The 20,271-nt window shown below is 34.7% G+C and overlaps 1 protein-coding gene across 2 annotated transcripts in view; it reads left to right on the top strand.

Moving 5' to 3' along the window:
- CUL2 (cullin 2) overlaps nucleotides 1-20,271 on the top strand; it is a 120,898-nt gene that overhangs the window by 9,183 nt on the left and 91,444 nt on the right. For both annotated transcript variants that reach the window (XM_036760021.1, XM_036760022.1), the window contains exon 2: nucleotides 12,489-12,629. In XM_036760021.1, the coding sequence (XP_036615916.1) occupies nucleotides 12,511-12,629 (119 nt within the window). In that variant the 5' untranslated portion in view covers nucleotides 12,489-12,510. The remainder of the gene's footprint in view (nucleotides 1-12,488; nucleotides 12,630-20,271) is intronic.

Below are 20,271 nucleotides of genomic sequence, written 5' to 3'. Positions count from 1 at the left end.
ACTAGGCACTGTAGATACAAATAAGAAAAGCAACTTTAATTTAGGTCCAATTCGAGGAGAGTGTCAGATATACAAAATAACTATGATATGTAGAATGTGATCAAGGGCAGAGGTAGATCCATACATTGTAAAGAAATCTTGAAGGAGAAAACATTCCTTTGAATGTAGAAGATTGGGGAAAATTTCGTGAAGGAGTTAGTGCCTGAACTGACATTGAAAGGAAAAGAATTTCAGCAGGAGGAGATTGTCTAGAAATGGATTCTAGTCTTGGGGAAAAGCCTGCCTAGATATGAGACAATAACTAGTGGAGTCAATACGGAAAGCTGAATTGGAATCTTGTGGTAGAGGGCTTTAAATGCCAGACTAGTTCACAGTCATTTTTTAGTCATGTCCAATTCTTCATGTCCCTTTTGGGATTTTCTTAGCCCAGATTTTGGAGTGGTTTGGTTTCCTGTTATCTTTTCCAGCTCATTTTACAGAGGAAGGTTAAATGATTTACAGGGTCACACAGCCAAGAAGTGAGGCCAGATTTGAACTCAGGGAGATGAGTCTTCCTGACTCCACGTGCGGCATTCCATCCACTGTGTCACCTACCTGCCCTAAATGCCAGGCTAAGGAGACTATATTTTATACTTTAGGCAGTGTGGAGTCATTTGAGGTTTTGAGAAAGGAAGTGACATGGTCAGAACTCAGATTTTTTTTAGCAGTTTCATAAAAGATGAGATTGGAAAGTACAGAGACTAAAGGCAAAGAAAATCAGGATATTCGTGGACTCAGAGTTGGAAGGGGCCATATAGGTCTTTCAGTCCAAACCATCCCTAAATAGGGAACCCCTCTGCCATGTGGTAAGTTATCCCACATTTGTTTCTGGAAATCTTCTCTGTATCAGAATGCATTACATTCAGAGGCTCTCCACTTTTAGGCATCTCTGATTGAGAAGTTTTTTTTTATTTTGAACTTTTCTAAAATTTCTGCCCCTTGTTCCTGGTTGTTTATGGACCAAACAAAAGTCCCACCCGTTCATATTTTCTTCAGGCGCCTTGTTGTATCTCTTCTTTGTCTTTATTACATTTGATAGTGTATACTTCTCTACGTGTCTTATACTTATTAAGAGATTGTAAGATCTTTGAAGATAGTTACTGTTGGTTTTTATCTTCAGTAACTAGCAGAATGTCTTAGACTGTTTTTCAGAAATTGAAGATACCTTTGTGTCCCATTCAAATCTTGCCTATGCTAAACATTCCCAGTTCATTTAACTGAAACTTGTGTGACATGCTTTCTGTTCCCCCTTACCAAAATGCAATTGACCAATGTTGATGCCACTTTGACATGCTCTGGCTTCTCTGTGTCCTTATAATGTTCATTGAATTGAATATACTTCAGCTGTTCAGCATACAGGAATCATCCTGTCCACTAAGCCTTCAGTCCTGCCTAAGATTGTGTTAGCTTTTTTCACTCTTGCATCATACTACTGACTTATGTCAAACTTGTCATCTATCAAAAGCTATAGTTTTTTTTCCATAATCTCTCATTTTTAAACTCAAATATAGGGCTCTATATTGATTTCTCTATTGTAGTTCAGGCTAGAAATGTCAGTTCGAGTGGTATCAGTTTGTGTGGGAGGAGAAGATAGATATTTGAGGGAGGGAAGGAGAGAGAACATTAAATGGATAAGACTTGGAGAGTGATTAGATCAGAGGTTCCCAACCTTATTTGGCCTACCACCTCCTTTTCAAAAAAAAAAAAATTTACTCAGAACCCCCCTGGAAATCTGTAACCCTTTAAAGTTTTTTTTTTTTTTTGAAATTTGCATCATTTCAAAAAATATGTATTTTTTAAACAGATGCATCTTAAATTTAACAATTTACTGTAAAATGGTGGGTTTTTTCCTGCATTGAAATTGTGATGGTGCAATATTGCAACCCTATAATATCATTGTAAACAAGTCGATACATACACATATTCCTGCCAGTGCATGGTGTACTTCCCAACAGTGTATGACGCACTTGTCTGCCAACACTTGCTTCTTAAGATCTGACAGCAGACTTGACCACTGATTGGTTCCAACTCACAGTTTGTGTGTTTGTTTGGAAAATAATGTAATCACTATGACTTTAACTCTGTTACACAACAGGTGAAACATGTTTGAACAGTTTTTAAAAATTTTCTTATGCCTCCACCACACACTTATTTTTATTCAATGCCTTCCAATTGCATCCAAGGCTATTACTGGCCCCCCTGGATCATTCCAGGGCCCCCAAGGGAGTGGTATTTCCCACTTTGGGAACCTCTGGATTAGATATAGAAAGTGAAGGAAAAGGAAAATTGAAAAGTCAGGTTTGATTGGTTGGGGATGGGGTGGGGATGGTGGTGCTGTCAACAGGAATTGGGAAGTCGAGAGGAGGACAGCAGGTTTAGGGGAGAAGATAATGTGATCAGTTTTGGACATGTTGGGTTTGAGATAGTGTTGAACATCTGGATGTAGATGTCTAGGAGCCCTTTGGAAATGTGTGACTGTTGAGCAGTTTTATGGATGATGAGACTGTGTGTGTTGTATGCTTATCTATACGTATTATATACACATGTGTGTATGCATATGCATTAGTATATATGTATACATATACTTGAGAGTCGTTTGTATGACGGTGATAATTGAAGCCATGGGAGTGGATGAAGCCATTAAGTTAAAGATGGAAGCACAGAATACGTAACTTAACAGAATACTCCACCCTTAGGCCTGGAAAAAGAAAATTAGTAGTCAGGGAGAATTGGAGCAAGACAGATAGGTGGAAGGAAAAAATATTGTTGAGTAATATGGAAGCCAAGTGAAAAGAAAATAGGAGAGAAGAATCAACAGTGTCAGTTAGTATATAAAAGTCAAAGAAAATGAGGACTGAAAAAAGGTTGTTGGTTTTGTCAATTAAGAGGTCACTGGTGACCTTGGGAGGGAGAAAGTTTAGTAGAATGGTGGGAATATAAGACAAGTAAAAGGTGGGCTGATCATATAGCCAGGCCTGCTAGGTGGCAGAGTGGATAGAGCCTGGAGTCAGGAAGACCTGAGTTCAAATGTGGCCTCAGACACTTAGTAGCTCTCTGACCCTGGGCAAGTCACTTAATCATCTTTGCGTCAAGTTCCTCATCTATAAAATGAGGTGAACAAGAAAATGGCAGACCACTCCAGTATCTGCCAAGAAAACCCGAAATCGGGTCACAAAGAGTCAGACACAACTGAAACGACTCAGCAACAAGATCATGTAGCCAGATTGAGGGATACCAGACATATAATCTCTGTGTTCTATTGGTACCCATGTATTATTGTGAACAGATCTAGAGAAAGACCTCTAGCAGGCTGTGTAGACCTATTGGAGAGGATATTACAAAAAGTTTTATTGATATGTTTTATTTTTACACATATTTACAGATTACTCCTGCTTAATGAGAGAGCTCTTGTAACAAAGTGAAAAGTTAAGTAAAACTAGTAATAAAGTGACTTCATCTGAAAGCTCATGCAACATTTCAATTCTGTAGTACCTCCCCATCTTTTTTTAATTGACAGAAATCTATTTTCTTTCCCGCCTCATTATGAAAAAAGGGAAAAAAAACCCAAAATTTCTTTAAAAATATACATAGTTAAGCAAAGCAAATTTCCTCAATGACTGTGTACAAAAACATATTGCTATTATGCTGTAATGGATTGTATGTTTCATCATCAGTTCTCTGGAATTCTGAGGTCATTGTATTAATCACAGTTCTTACAGCTCTCAAAGTTGTTGGGTTTTTTTTTGGAGGGGGGGAAGGCAAGGCAATTGGGGTTAAGTGACTTGCCCAAGGTCACACAGCTAGCACATGTGTCAAGTGTCTGAGGCCAGATTTGAACTCCGGTACTCCTGACTCCAGGGCCGGTGCTCTACTCACTGCATCACCTAGCTGCCCCATTTTTTTAGGTGTTGTTATTGCGACATAAATTGTTCTGGATCTGCTCACTTCAGTCTTTGTAAGTTTATAAGTCCCCCAAATTATTTATTTTATAATACAGAGTATCCCAAAGTCTTAGTGAGGTTCTAAGCTTTAATAGCTTAAAATAGTAATTAAGGATTTTGGAATATCTTGTACTGTTAAATAAATGGTTCTTCTAAGTAGAACTAGAACTCTGTAACACTTTATATACATCTTTGAATGTATTTTTGAAATCATAGTACCATATCATATTCATATGCCACAACTTAGTCATTCCTCAATTGTTGGACGTTCTCTTAGTTTCCAGTTTTTTGCCACCACAGAAAGAGCTGCTGTGAATACTTTTGTACACAGAGGACCTTTTCCTCTTTATTATCTGTTGGCCAAATGCCTAGCAGTGGTATAGCAGGGTAAAAGGGCAGATACTGTTAGTAACTTTTTATCTATAATTCCAATTTGCTTTCCATGATGATTTTTTTCTGTTCACAGGTCCACACCAGTGCATCATTGTGATTATTTTCCCATAGTCCCAAAAATATTTATCACTTTCCCTTTTTGTCATCTTTGCCACTCTGATGTGTATGAGGTGGAATCTCAGAATTGCTTTAATTTTCATTTTTCTAATTAGTCATTAGGAGTATGCTATAAATAGCCTGGGTTTCTTACTTTGAAAACTAAATGTTCATATCCTTAGACCGTTTATCAATTGATGAATGGATTTTTTTCTAATAAATTTGAGTGTATATCTTCCTTATATTTTTATATATCATTTCCTTATATCTTACAAATGAGATCTTTATCAGGGAAACTTGCTACAAAGATTTTTTGTAAAACCTTTTAGATTTTATGTAATCAGTATTATCCATTTTATCGTATGTGATTTTCTCTATTCCTTGTTTGTTTATAAATCTTTCTCCTATCCATAGACCTGATAGGTAATTTTTTTCTATATTTCTCTAATTTGTTTATAATGTGACCTTTTCTGTCTAGGTCATGTACCCATTTGGAGTTTATCTTTTATACAAGGTGTGAGACATTGAGCTAAATCTAATTTTTTTTCCCATACTGCTGTTCAATTTTCGTAGCAGTTTTTATCAGAGTAGCAAGTCCTTTATTCCAATAGCTGGGGTTGCTTCTGTGTGTTGTGTACTTAATCTGTTCCACTGATCAGTCTCTCTGTTTTTTTAACCAGTACCAAATTGTTTTAACAATTAATGCTTTATAAAATAATTTGAGATCTTGCACTGCTAGGCCCCCTTCCTTTCCATTTCTTTTCTTTATTTCTCTTGAGATTCTTGATCTTTTGAAAAATATATATGAATTTTATTATTTTTTCCAGGTTTATAAAGTACTCTTGGAAGTTTGGTATGGTATTGAATAAGTAAATTAATTTAAGTAAATTAATAAGTAAATTAATTTAAATTAAATTAAGTAGTATTCTCCCCATGAGCAATTATATTTTTCCAGTTATTTAGATCTGGCTTTATTAATATAAACAATGGTTTGTAGTTGCTTTCACATACTTCTTATATGTGTTTCTTGAAAGGTAGGATCCCAAGTATTTTGTATATTCTGTAATAATTTTAAGTGGAATTTCTCTATCTCTTTTTGCTAGGGTTTTTTGGTATATAAAAAATGGTGATTTTGTGGCTTTATATTCTATCTTGTAGATTTGATAAGGTTATTGGTGCAGTTTTTCATTGACTTTAGGGTAACAGTGCTAGAAATGCTTGCTATGTAATACAAGAAAAATACAATGAGGGAGTAACTTTTTTGTGTGTAATATGGTAATATATACTTGTGAAGGCTTTATGGGAGCATATGGACAATAGTTAAGGAATTTAAGAAAGTATAGATGGTTTGCAGTCTGCACTATTGAATACTTTAATGGAGTGCCTGCATGGATGAGATGCATAAATGCATCTAATTATTGAGAGATTGTGATGTTGAGATAGGAGGGACAAGATACTTTTCTTTCTTTTTATAAAAAAAAAATTTTTTTTGAGGAACAAAAATCTATTTTCTTCCCCTGCTCCCTCCCCAACCTTTTTGAAAAACAAACAAAAAACCAAAATGAATAACGATAACAACAAACTAAAAGCAAAACAAAATTTTGCTTCCCTAATTGGTCAAGTCCAAAAAGGAGCTCTCATTCTGTACCTGTCTGTCAGGAGTGGGTAAGACTTTTAATCATTGGTCCTCGGGACTCTAGTTGGTTACTGTATTGATCAAAGTTCTCAAGTCTTTCAGAGTTGTTTGTCTTTACAGTGTTGTTATACAGCTTCTTCTTCTGACTCTGCTCACTTCAATCTGCATTAGTTCATATAAGTCTTCCCAGGTTTCTCCGAAAACCATCTGTTTTATTATTTTTATGTCACAATAGTATTCCATCACCTTCATAAACTGTAATTTGTTCAGCCATTCTCTAGTTGGGAAATGGCTATTACCAGGTCCTTTCCATTTCAAAAAGAGCTGCTATAAATATTATTTTACACACACACACACACACACACACTCTCACATTCACACACTCACACCCCCTTTCCCTCTTTCCAGGGATGAGTTATTTTTCTTTGAAATTTGATACTGGAACAGAGATATAGAATCTAGAGATATAATGGATCTTAGAGGTTCTCTAGTCCAGTCCCCTCATTTACTGATGAAGGAATATCTTGAAGGAGATAGCATGGTCAAGGGAAATTTTTTTGAGTCTATAAAGGGGCTTGAGTATGTCTAAAATTAAAAAGGAAGAGATTAGCAGAGAGACAATACATTGAAGATAGAGGGGCTAGGATGATTAGTGGAACAGAATCCTAAAAGAAATGGAAGGGGCACTCATGTTAGTGATTAGCTGTGGCAAGAGCAAATGCCACTTCTTCCTTAGACTTGAAAAGAAAGAAAAGATGAATAGAGAAAGAGATTTTCTTGTATCAGTGAGTGGAAATGAGGGAGTTCAAGTCAGGTGAACACAGGATTGATATGATGATACATAACTGTTGATCTTTCTTAGGAATGCCAAATTGCCCTCAAAAAGTGAATTTGAATTTTAGTATAAATCATCAGATATTTATGAATAAATGATTCATTTATATTAAAAAGATTTCTTAAATGGCAAGGCTTTTTGTTTTATTATTTTAATTACACTATATCAAATGGGTGTGTGATCTTACTGATTTGGGAGTTCCTTTCTGTGATGCAGATCATACCCCATCCATAACCCATCCTGCATGATTCTGTGTCCTTCCAAAAGTGTGCCATTGGGATTCACCACAATATTCTGTAGGCCTTCTTCATTTTATCTTGACATTGTTAGGGTACCATTGAAACATTTTTAATGGCTGCCTATCATTCCTTATTCTTGTCATATGACCAGTGTGTTTCCTAGTGTATGTTTTCTTTTTTATACACCTTTTATACCTATTCTTCAGAGTTCTTTGTTGGTGATATGTTGTACCTTATTCATACCCACGATGTAGCTCTCCTTTGCTCTCTGTGTGATAGCAATTTTTAGTTCTTCCAAGGTAGTTGTATTCCATGTCTCACTGCCATATAGAATGACAGTAGAATCTTGAAAAGATAGACCTTTGCCTCCCTGAAGAAATTGGAGTCAGTAAAGGAGTCTTGCAATTTCGTGAAGGTGGCTAAGCCAGCTTTCCTTTTTTTTTTCAACTCTGGGGCCAACTCACTGTCCATCAATACTGTATCCTAGATATTAAAATTAATAATTTCTTAGGACTCTTAAGTCTCTTAAATGAAAATGAATAATAATAAAAATTTGTACTATTAAAGTAATTTAGAAATCAACTAAAATCTAATTGTATGTTAGTTTTTATCGTTAAAATTGTTACCTATATAAATTTATAAAATAAATCTGCAAAATCATCATTTGGGTTTCTTAGCGTCTTAATTGCTTTAACTATTTATTTTGCAAATTAGGTTTCTATAAATAAAATGTCAAAATACAGAATACTACTTCCCAGTTTAAAATCAGTCTTTTGAATTAGATAACATTTTATCTTTTACTTTTTAATTTACTATTAACCTTAAGATGATAGGCTAGGGTTTTAGCATTTTAATATTGCATTAACAACACTGCACTTCTATGAAAATCTTTGTCGTGCTGAAGGAGTTTTTCATCTTCAGGAGAATGGGAAAAAAGAGGCAAATTTTGGCTGTTCTTTTTGTGGATGATGTGCTGATCACATTAAAAATCAGAATATTGCAGAAACACCTGGAAGAGATCTGGGCTTGTCTGTGCACACAAAAAAGACCGCTTGTCTTGTGAATACATTCCCTTATCTTCATAGAGGTGATAATTGATGCCGTAGTTGAGCCTTCTAAGGAAGAAAATATAGAGAGGGAAGAGAAGGGAAAGAAGGTTGGAACCTTGGGGGTAATCCTTTCCTAAGAGAGGTGGGAGGAAGAAGATGAATTAGGAGATTAATCAACAGTGTTGAAAATTAACATTTTCTTACTTTATTATTTTTAGAATCTTATGTTCTAGAAAAGTTTCCCTTCATTGAAGAATTAGTTGTTATATAAAAAAAAATTTTTAGTGAATTGTAGACAGTTACTCAGTGATTTTAAAGTTGCTAATTATTATTTTTTGAAGTGACCAAAATATCAAGTGGCAGTTAACTGAAGTTGTCATAGATAAAAAAAAAATTGGCACTATTGTAGTTCTTAGATCATATCAAATCATTTTTGAATAAGAAACATTTAAACTTAGGATATAAGCATCTAAAAAGGAATTTAAGTGATTATTTTTAATGTCACTGAGCAAATATTTAAAAAGTTGTTTGGGTTTTCCAGTTGAATGGTAATTACATTTAGGTTTGGCTATTAACTAAAATGCAGATACAAGTAATTCATGTGTTTCTGGCTTGCCACGTATTCAATGTGAGAGAATACTTCAGTGAAATGCTTGATTATGTAAACTCTGAGCATTTTAATTTTCCCCCCAATTTATAGCTCATTGTCCCAGCCATTAAATATCCTATAAAATTTGGCACAGAGAGAGAACTGCTTAGTGTAGGAACTGACAGCAAATACTTCACATCTTTAGAGATGATCATAGATTTAAAGCTCTAATGGACCTTAAGGTAGAGTCTTTTGTCCTAATTTTTATAGACAAGGATGCTCTAGCCTAGAGAAGTGTAGTGTAGTATAGCAAGGAATCAGACTCAGACCCTAGGATGCTAGAGTGTGAAATTGCAGCCCTCACAACTCCTAGTTCTTTTCCTCAAGTCTAGCCACCTCTTACCCATCTTTACTTGTAGAAATGAGGAAAATTTGTAACATTCAGTTCACTTGGTGTCTGAAGTGTGCTTTGTTTTTGTTGATTTCTTCATAGTACCTGATATTTAACTACTTTGTATTTAGTTATGTTTTTTCACTTTATATTTATTCTGTATATACTAATATGTGTATTTGTCTTCCCTATTAGAATGTAAATTCCCTTTGATTTGGAATTAGTTCTTCCTATTTGTATTGCCATTGCCTAGCACAGTACCTGGCATGTAGTAGGTACTTCATATATACTTTTTGGTTGAGTGGTTTGTAGGACCTGCTAGAGCTTATGTTCTGAGGCATAAGAGGCAAGGGCCATTTGCTACGTAAAACATCAGAATATGAATTTGGTGAATGTAGAGATCATATAGAACATATAAATTGAAAAGATTTAGTGAAACTTGATTCTGCTTTTAAGCAATCAATCCAGCTTTAAAACTCTTCCTTTACTGAGCACATAGCCAAAGATTGGCCTCTTTTGCCTGAAAATCACAATCCATTTACTTTTATTTATAACCAGGTTGTCTTGAATTGAGTTCTTAGTTGTGTTAAAAATGTAGGAATTTTAGTCAAGTAAACATTTTAACAGTGAAGAATATTTGATATTTATTCATGTGGATTGAAAAAATGCTGTATTAGTCATTGATCAGTCATGATCAGTCAAATGCTAATCAGTCAAGATTTTTTTTTAGTATTGCTTTATTGTGACCAGAGTGAAACTTACATAAGGGAAATGTAATATTTGTTGGAATACTACTTTTACATCTGCTCTCCTTTCCTCTCCCCTGTCTTTTCTGTTTTTTTTTTTTCCTTCTGGTTGGTAAGAATAGCGTGTCCTAGTAGTTAAAGAGACTAATTTTGTTGGGTTTTTTTGTTACTCTTTTTTTTAATTTATTTTTTATTTTTAGTTTACAACACTCAATTCCAGTTCCAAATTTTCTCCCCCTCCCTCCCAAGACAGCATGTAATCTGATACAGGTTTTACATATACCTTCGCATTAAACTTATTGACACAATAGTCAAGTTGTAAAGAAGAATTATAACCAGTGGAATGAATAATGAGAAAGAAGAGACAAAACCAAAAAAGAAGGGAAAAAAAGAGCAAATAGTTTGCCACTATCTGCATTCAGACTCCGTAATTCTTTCTCTGGATGTGGATAGATTTTTCCATCATGAGTCTTTTGGAGCTGTCTTTGAACCTTGCTTGTATTGCTGAGAAGAGCCAAGTCTATCATAGTTAGTCATCACAGATACCGTGTGAGACTCATTTTGTTGTTGTTGAGTTATTTCAGTCTTATCTGATTCTTTGTGAACCCATTTGAGGTTTTCTTTTCAGAGATATTGGAGGGGTTTGCCATTTCCTTTCCCGCTCATTTTGCAGATGAGGAAATTGAGGCAAACAGGGTTAAGTGACTTGCTCAAGGTCATACAGCTAGTAAGTATTGGAGGCCAGATCTGAACTCAGGGAGATTGTCTTCCTGACTCTAGGTGTAGCACTCTATTCACTGTGCCATCTAGTTGCCCAAGAGTCTGTCTAGGAGTGAGTAATACCTGGATTCAAGTCCTTCCTCTGACATCTGTTGATTGTGTGACCCTGTGAAAAGTCACTCAAACTCATTGCTCCTAGGCAACTCACACTGGTTGAAGAAGTTTGCTCACTGGAAATTCCCTGTGTCAATGATCATCCCTTCTAGACCAAAAGTTCAGACTAAAAGTAAAAACAAAAACAACAAACAAAATAAAAAAACCTCAAACCTAAGGCAGCTTAATTATTGTTTTTTAATCTAGCACATAGTACTTTTAGCATAATTGAAATGAAAAACGTTGCTAAGGTGTAAAGTTAGTATTTTCTCCCCTAAGCATTTGCTTTTTTTTTTCCAGTTTCTATTTTATTTTCAATTTATGGAATAAAACAAGCATTTCCACAAAAGATGATTGCATATGAAACTGAAAATCTAGTATGTACAACTTGCTGTTCTTTTCAAATATACAACAAAATTATCATTTAAATTTCTTCTCCCTCCCCTTTCTTTTTCTTCCCTCCTTCCCTCCTGTCTTAGAGATGGGAATGGCTGAACAAGTTGTAGTGTGTAATTGTGATGGAATGCTACTGCACTGTGGGAAGTGGTGGGTTGGTGATTTTAGGGGGGCATGGACAACCTTGGAAGGAGTGATGGGGAATGAGGTGAGCAGAGCCAAAAGAATATTGTGTACAGTAACAGCAATATTGTTTTGAGAATGACTTTGAGTGAACAAGTTATCTTGTCTATTATAAATACCCAAATAACTATAAAGGACATTTGAAGAAAGATGCTATCTACTTCGAGAGAAAGAACTGATAAATAGAATTATGTATAGAATAATTTTAAAATATATATACATATATATACACACCCATAAGCATTTGCTTCTTGAAGAGGAAATGAATTTGTTTGTTTCCTCCTTTGGCATAATTTCTCTTCTGATGAGCTGTTTGTTTGGGTGGGGACCTCCCTGAGAAATTTTGAAGAACTATATATAACAATGAGACAATTTGATGAATTAAGATATCTAAAATATCACTTTCAAAATATGTCTAAGGGTGTTTTGAGACAATATACTCTTCATGGTAAATATTCGTACTGAAAACATATCATTATACAAAGGTTTGTGTTTAAGGAAGTGAACATTGATTTGGAAATTCCTTGGAATTTTAATTTGAAATTCCAGACAGTACTTGACAGAAAATAAGCCATTTGAATTTGAGGGTGAAGTTTAAAATGAAACTTAAATTACCAGGTGTCTTGAAGGATAAAAAAAAAATTCAAATAGATGGATTTGCACAAATACAAAGTCATCCTCCATCTCATTAAAAAAAATGAGGTTGATCGTAACATTGTTATTTATTTATTTTGGGGGCGGGAGAGGGGAAGGCAAGGGAATTGGGGTTAAGTGACTTGCCCAAGGTCACACAGCTAGTAAGTGTGTCAATTGTGTGAGGCCAAATTTGAACTCAGGTCTTCCTGACTCCAGGGCTGGTTCTCTACTCACTGCACCACCTAGCTGCCCTTTACAGTTTTCTAATTTTATCTTACCTGAACACAAATACAAAATAGAGAAAAGAAACAAAAACATATAATAAACTTGAATATTGAAACTTAAATATAAAATAAGAAAGAAAAAAAGCATATCATGTGCATAGCAGAACATAGGAGAGCACTCAAAATATGTAACAATAAATTGTCATTTTATTCTTTTAACAGATTTCAACACTAAACTCCCACAATGTCCCTGAAACCAAGAGTAGTGGATTTTGATGAAACATGGAACAAACTCTTAACGACAATCAAAGCTGTTGTCATGTTGGATTACGTTGAAAGAGCAACTTGGAATGATCGTTTCTCGTATCCTTTAATTAGAAGATTGACTTTATTCATTCAAAATATTAAGCATGCATGTATAGTTTATAACAAGTTCTAAATTTTTAAAGGTCAAGTACAATTGCTTACTGTAAAGGAAATCTTTCTTCACAAGTTTTACTTTCAATTTACAAATGCTTTTTAGTATATTAGTATTTCTTACATTTGCTAAGTATCACCTGGATGAATGAATGAATGAATGAACAAGCAGTAATAATATTGAGTGCTTACTATGTGCCAGACCCTGTGCTAAGTGCTAGAGATACAAATGCAAAATTCTGTTCCTTCTCTCAGGTAGCAAACATTCTAATGGGAGAGTGCTGCTTTGGGAGTAGTACTTTGGGCTGGAAAGTTAATGTAACATAATGCATATATGGATATGCATGTATGTTATCACTTATGGTGAGTGATGCCATCGGATGATAGATTGACATTCCTCATCCAAGAACAATGGCAGAGTTGATTTGATCATAGTTCATGGTTCCACATTTTTTTGGGTGAGTGGTAGGGATGGTAAAGTAGTTGGACATGATGTTACCTCCATGGAAAAATCAACCTGTTTCATTACTATTGATAGAAATTGTTGGATTTCTTTCCATCCTCTCAGAATTTTCAAGTAGATGTCACTTTAGGAATTATTTGTAGTATTGATTAACAAGCTAGACATTACGTATTAATGGACTGAAAGGCTCTTATGCTAAAATATATTCCCTATTCTCTGTAGTTTTTCCCATTTATTCCTAAGAATAAGAAAAACTTAAAAGAATTGTCAAAATGCAGTAGTAGTATTTGTAATTTTTATTTTTTCAAAGCAGTTAAAACTTTCTACCATGAAATGATTTCTTTTTTTTTTTTTTTTTTGTTTAAAGAAGGCTAATTGACTAGGTCAGGAGAAGAATGCTATAGGTATAGTCTACCAAGATTTCAGCAAAACATTTGACAATCTGTTATTCTGATCTGATAGACAAGATAAATAGATGTGAAACAGATGATGGTACAGTTAGATGTATAATGAATGATTGGATGGCCCGTCTCTAAGGGTAATCATTAATAATTTTATGTTACCTTGGGAAGTTCATGTTTAGTAGGGAACCCCAGGAATTTATTCTTGATCTGGTACTATTTAACATTTTGATGAACTATTTGGTTAAAAGTATAAATGGTATGCTTGTCAAATTTATAGATGATATAACAATAAGAAGGATGATGGAACCGGGATCCAAAAAGATCTTGAGAAAACATTGTGCCAAATCTTTAAAAAGTTAAATTTTATAAGGATAAGTAAGCTTGAAGTTAAAAAAAACAAACAGCCATAAAGTTACAAGATTGTGGAGATGTCGTTACATAGCCATAATTTTGACAAGGATTTGAGTGTTTTAGTGCACTCAGTGAGACAGCTGTGTTTTGTGGCAGTCTAAAAGACTTGTGAGATCTTAGGATGTGGCCAGGACTGTCAATTCTAGAATACTGTGTACAGTCCTGAACACCATCTTTTAGCAAGAATGCTGATGCACTGGACAGTGTTTAGGAGAGGCAACCGATATATTGAAATGCCTTATGATTATAGCTTAATAAGGTTTGGTTGGAGGCACTGGGGATATTTAAACTGGAGAAGAGAAGACTTGGGGAGGATGTGATCACTCTTTTAAAGTATTTGAAAGGCTCTCAAATTTGAAGGGGTATTAGACTTGTTCTCCTTGACCCCACAGGGCAGAACTAAGATCAAGGGTCAGAAAATGCAAATTTGCACCTGATATAAGGAGAAATCTGATGACAGGTAGACCTGTTTCAAAGTAGAATGGGCTTCTTTGGAAAGTAGCCCGTTGTCTCTCACTTGAGGCCTTCGATAAAGGTTGAGTGGCCACTTTTTAGGAACATTATAAAGGGGTATTCTTTCTTAGGTGTAAGTTGCACAGGTTGGCCTCTCAGGTCCCTTCTAACAGAATTTCTGGGATTGAGACCATTTGAGATATGTGAAAACACAACTGTAAGTATAGTGGAAAGTAAATTGAACCTAATGTCAGAAGACCTGGCTTTACTACTTCTTGCCTGGCAAGTTATTTTACCAATCTGACTTAGTTTCTCTCTTTACAAAATAAAGATGATGCTTCCTGCACTACTTAACAGTGTCTTTTGGAGGATCCAATATAATAATAAATATAAAACACTTAGCAATGATAATAACAACTCACATCTATGTAGCATTTTAAGGTTGGCAAAGTACTTTATTATCTCATTTGTTTCTCGCCCTTGTGAAGTTGATGCTATGATTATCCTTGTTTTATAAATGATAAACTAAGTCTCTGAGAGGTTGGGTGACTGCCCAGAATCACATAGTTCATATGTATATGAAATGGCATTCATACTCAGGTTGTATTAACTCTTAAGTCAGCACTCTCTCCTCCATGCCAGACCAACTTTCGTAACTTAAAGTGATGTAGGAGAGTTATTTTTCTAGTTTCTAATTGCTTTCACATTGCCTTTCCATTTCTATAAACTAGACAGCATGTTAGAATCCTTTTACTTCTTTTTCTAGAATACTGAGTCCTTTTCCACAAAAGTCTGAGTTCTTAAAGTACAAGGTTTGTCTCTGCCTTCTCTGTGCTTGTCTTTGGTGTCTAATATATAGTGATTGCAACAATAAATGATTAATTATAAGTAGGATATCTATATTATAGGTATATAATAACCCAATCCGCTGTGCCATCTACCTGCTTATTAAATAAATATTAATAAATGTTTTCCTATTTGTCTTCATTAAGCCCTCAACTCATAATAAAAAAGTGACTTTGACTCTAGGGACTCTAGATCTTAGTTTCATAAGTCAAAGCTATTCTCAATGTTTGGATTAAATAAAGTCATTTACTAAAAATGAAAACTCATCTTTTTACATATAAAACATTTTTAAACCAAGGGAATCATGAAGGTAACTGTCATCAAAACAAGTAGAGCCATAATAAAAAAAGCAAAGAGAAAAAAAAATATGTTATAAAATTAAAATCAATAAAAGATAACTGTCTGACAGACTTCAAGAAATGTTTGAAAATACTTTCCCTCAAGACTCAGATTTTAAATCAGAGATACTGCAGAAATACCACTTTTTAAGTCTATGACTACTTATCTGTAGTTTAAAAAGGTTAATTTTGACAACTGAATAGTGGATAAACTGGAGTGGAGAGACATGAGGCAGGGAGACCACCTTCTGACTGTTGTACTAGTCTGTGCACGAAGAAGTGATGAGAGCTGGTACCTAGGTGGTGACAGTGTCAGAGGAGAGAAGAAGGCCTGTGTGAAAATTGTTTCAAAGATAAAATTGACAGGACTTGGTAACAAATTGGATGTGGAGCATTGAGAGAGATTGAGGAGTCAAGATTGGAACCCAATTGTGAGCCTGGGTACATACCTTCAATAGTAATAGAGAAATTCAGAAAAGGAAAGTATTTGAGAGGAAAGATGAGTTCATTTTTGGACATGTTGAATTGAAGATGTGTACAGGACATCCAGTTTGAGATCCAGTTCTAGAGGTTAGGAAAGCATTAGGTTAGCATAAATAGATCTGAAAATCATCAGCATAAAGGTAATTGAAACTGGGAGTGAAATTGTATAGAGTGTGTGACCTGGATAAAGATCCAGCTAATGAGACTGAGGAAGAGCTTTTAGAGGGGTAGGAGGAGAGGGAAGATAAAGTAATGTTTAGAGAAAAAAAGGTTATCAAGGAGAAGAATGTGAGCAACAGTGTTGGAAGATGCAGAAAGGCCAAGAAGTATAAAGGATGGAAAATAAGAGATTTGGTTGTCAAGAATACTCCTCAACTAGCCTGTGAGGTGGTACACCTAAATACACACATTGCCTAGTGGTAGATTAGGTTGTTGGCTTCTTACTCCTTTTGCTAAAACTTCAGAGAGGGTGATTTTATCCTTTGTTGTTTACAAAGTAAACATCCCAGTCTCCCCTATAACACAGGGGCTGATTGAAGTGATTATTTGCAAAGCTTAATATTGGCTATTATTAATATGTGAATGTAATACTTTTTATAAAGTTAACCTTTTTATCTGAAGAACACCTGAACTGTAGTCATTAACATCCATTTCTCTTTTCCTGGGAACCCAGACTCTTTAAACAGTTGAACATTATAATTTTTTGTTGTTACTTTCCAAGTTTAGGTAACTGCTCTTAGCAGAGGTTTCTCTAAGCAAAAGAAACCTAGTCACTGGATGAAACATGCTTCTAACTTGTAGTCAGAGAAGTGATGAGTACAGATTGAAATATATACACAGATGTATTTTGGGCATGGCTAATGTGGGAATTTATTTTGCTTTACTGTATATGTTTGTAATACATTTGGATTTTCTTGCTATCCCAAGGAAGAGAGAGGGAGAGAATGCAGAACAGAAAATAAAATTGAATAAAAAAAGAATGGTCTTTTTAGCTGCTTGCTACAATGTGGAGTTGGGGGAAGAAGAAAACATTTCTCTCCCTCTTCAGATGATCTATATAGTCCTTTGATTGACACTGAGCTCCAAAAGGAATGCTGTTGGAATCTCTGCTGCATCTTTGTTGGTGTCCTTAAGGCTCAAATTTGAGACTAAAAGTAAATGTCTGAATTTGAAGGATCTCCTTTGCAAATTAACTGTCTCCTTACCTCTGCCATGTGTAGAATCTTTGCCCTAAGCGATACTTTTCTGGGCATTCTTCATAAATTTGAGAAACTAGTGAAGAGAAAAATGTCTCAGTATATCAGTTCAAATTTAATTTGCCTTAGTTGCTGAGTAACTAGGTGAATCCCTGTCCTCAGTAAATAGGGGTAAGAACACCCACTATGAATGCTTTACCAGGTATTAGGGCCAAGAGACTCTTGATTCTTCCCCTACCTTACTTTATATAGAAAATATTTTAGGTGAGAGAGAAATTATATGATTAAATACACTTCTTCAGTGTACTATATGGAAAATATGTGTGCATTTTTTGACTTAATTTTTAGAGGTAAACTAGTCATCTCATTTTAATAGTGAGCAAAAATATTAGTGTTATGAACTTTCTTTTAAATTTTCATTTAATTTTATATTTCACTTTTAGTCTGATTTCTTTTAGAGTAAAACTATCTTTTGGCTCTAGAGCTATATAGGTCTAAGATAATTATTACCACTATATGAGAACTTCTATTATTGTTTATCACATTTATATAGAGCAGTTGTTTTTACTTAAAATGGAAATGAATAAGCACAATATAATGACCTCTATAGCTTATCTGAACTATTATTATTTGGGACTGATGCTTGTTCTAATGACATGGTTTATTTTGCATTTGTCATGTCTGTCTATTTTTTTTCTAACTCATGCTATCTAGTTAGATTGCCCAAAGTGTAATTGACAGCCTTATATCTAATTTCTTTTTAAGAGTCTGTCTTAGAGGTACTATTTAGGTATCTTGATATTTCTCATTTGTATCACGTGACCAGTCCAGTGTAGCTGAGTTACAATGAATCTGTTTTTAGTGACTTTGTAGTTATCTCCAAAGCATTCTTGTTAGGGACTTTGGGCTTTTATTAGATGTTAAGGTTGAGAAATTATCATGACTTTGCTAGTCAAATACTTACAATGGCATCGTGGCTAAGAATGAGTTCTCTCAACTTTTGATTCTAGATTTATTTCCTTTTGTTGAAGAATATATTCTTTATTTTTATAGCTCTTCAGTGCCTGACCATGCTTTCCATGTATTAGCAATTTAATAAATGGTTATTGAATGAATGGTTTTCTTTGAATAGATTTTTTTTTATTTGGGTAAGTAGCATTCTTCATTTAAAGAAATCTTTGTGTAAAGAAATGTCTCTCTAAAGTTGGGTTACCATTTGTTTTTCTATAATTTAGAGGTGGTGCACTGGATAGAGTGCTGGACCTGGAGTCAGGAAGAACTGAGTTCAGATCTAGCCTCAGACATTTATTAGCTATGTGACCCTGGGCAAGTCACTTAACCATTTGTCTGCCACAATTTCCTCAACTATAAAATGGGGGTAATAATAGCACCTACCTTCCAAGGTTGTTTTAAGAATTAAGTGAGATTGTATTTATGAAGCAGTTAACACAGTATTTGGCACATATTAAGTGCTTAATAAATGCTTCTTCCTTATAATTACATTGTGTTAAGGACACACAAAATTAACAGTTTTCTACATTAAAATATGATATTAATGTAGCCTAGATTGAGCCAAGTATGTAAAAGTTATTTTCGTTGTTAATGTCCTGTGTGTATAATGCTAGTCTAGTCTTACATGGTTTTGATTTGGTTAACTCTTTCTTAGCAGATTGAAAGGCAACATAATATAGTAGGAAGAATATTGAGCTTGGAGTTATGATAGACCTGGATTTGAGTCCTGCCTGTAGCACATAACTACATATGTAACTCTGGGCTAACCAGTTAACAGCCCTTTCAGGATCAGTTTCCTCATCTGTAAAATGAGAATAATATACATATAGTGACTAGCTTACAGGACTGTGAGGATCAAATAAGATAATATATATAAATTGTTTTGAAAATTTTAAAATGGGCTATACAAATGTCTTTTATTAATAATAATAATGATGATAACTCTTATTTCATCTTATAAATGAGGAATTCAAGACATAAAGTAATAGGAGAACTTTCTTTTTGGAAAAAAGGCATCATAATTTAATCTTGCAAATAACTATTAACACTTAGTTTTTATCTTCCTATTGGCTTTTTTGTATAAACGTGGCAGCCATTTCTGAGGAGACATGTAGATAGAAAAAGTAAAATTAGTAACTTTCTACTTATTCAGCATCAGTTTATACAGATATGGGGATTCTTCACCGGTTTTGCCCCACTGTTTAATCATGGTGTGGAGGTGACCTGTGCTTCTCAAAGATTGTGCCAGTAGAATACAGACTCTGGCATTTCTTCTTAAACTGGAAGGCCTTAAATCATGAATAGAGTATTTTTTAAGAAGAAAAAAAAATACAGAAATAAAAGATTCAAGTGTGGGCCTGGTGCTGTGACTGTAGGCTAAAGATGAGTTTTACCACATTGGGAAAGACATGGCTAGGTTAGCTGCAGTATGAGATCTGACCATTTTTCTTAACTGCTCAAGAAGATTCAGTGACTCCTTCTCACTTTTAAAATGCTGTTTTTTCACTTTGGGCATTTAATGCCTTGAATATTTCTGGCTCCAGCCAACCCTTGCTACTTTACCTACATATTGTCTTCCCGTCGCAGACTTGTTTGCCCTTTTCCCATAAGTGACATTTCACCTCTATCGCTGTGCCTTTGCACAAGCCATCTTCCTTACCTGGAATGCTCTTGCTTTCTACTCCTTCACCTCTAAAACTCTCTGGCTTCCTTCAAAGCTTAATTGAAGGGACAAGTTCTGGAGGGCGTCTGTCTTTATTTCTCAGGTGATAGTGCCCTTACATCCCTACTCTCATATATATATGCTACAGGAAGTTAGCGTGTATCTACCTTGTATATATTTTGCATTTATTTTTCTTTGTATAAATTGTTTCTCCCTCAGTTTTGTTTCATTTTTTGTCTTTTTATTCCCAGAGCCTAGCATAGTTGCCACCACATTAAGTTCTTAGTCATTACTTGTTGAGTGAATGCTGAATTGAAGAT

Source organism: Trichosurus vulpecula, chromosome 5, assembly GCF_011100635.1.
Source record: "Trichosurus vulpecula isolate mTriVul1 chromosome 5, mTriVul1.pri, whole genome shotgun sequence".
Taxonomy (NCBI): Eukaryota; Metazoa; Chordata; class Mammalia; order Diprotodontia; family Phalangeridae; genus Trichosurus; species Trichosurus vulpecula.
This window is presented reverse-complemented; position numbering and strand designations above follow the sequence as displayed.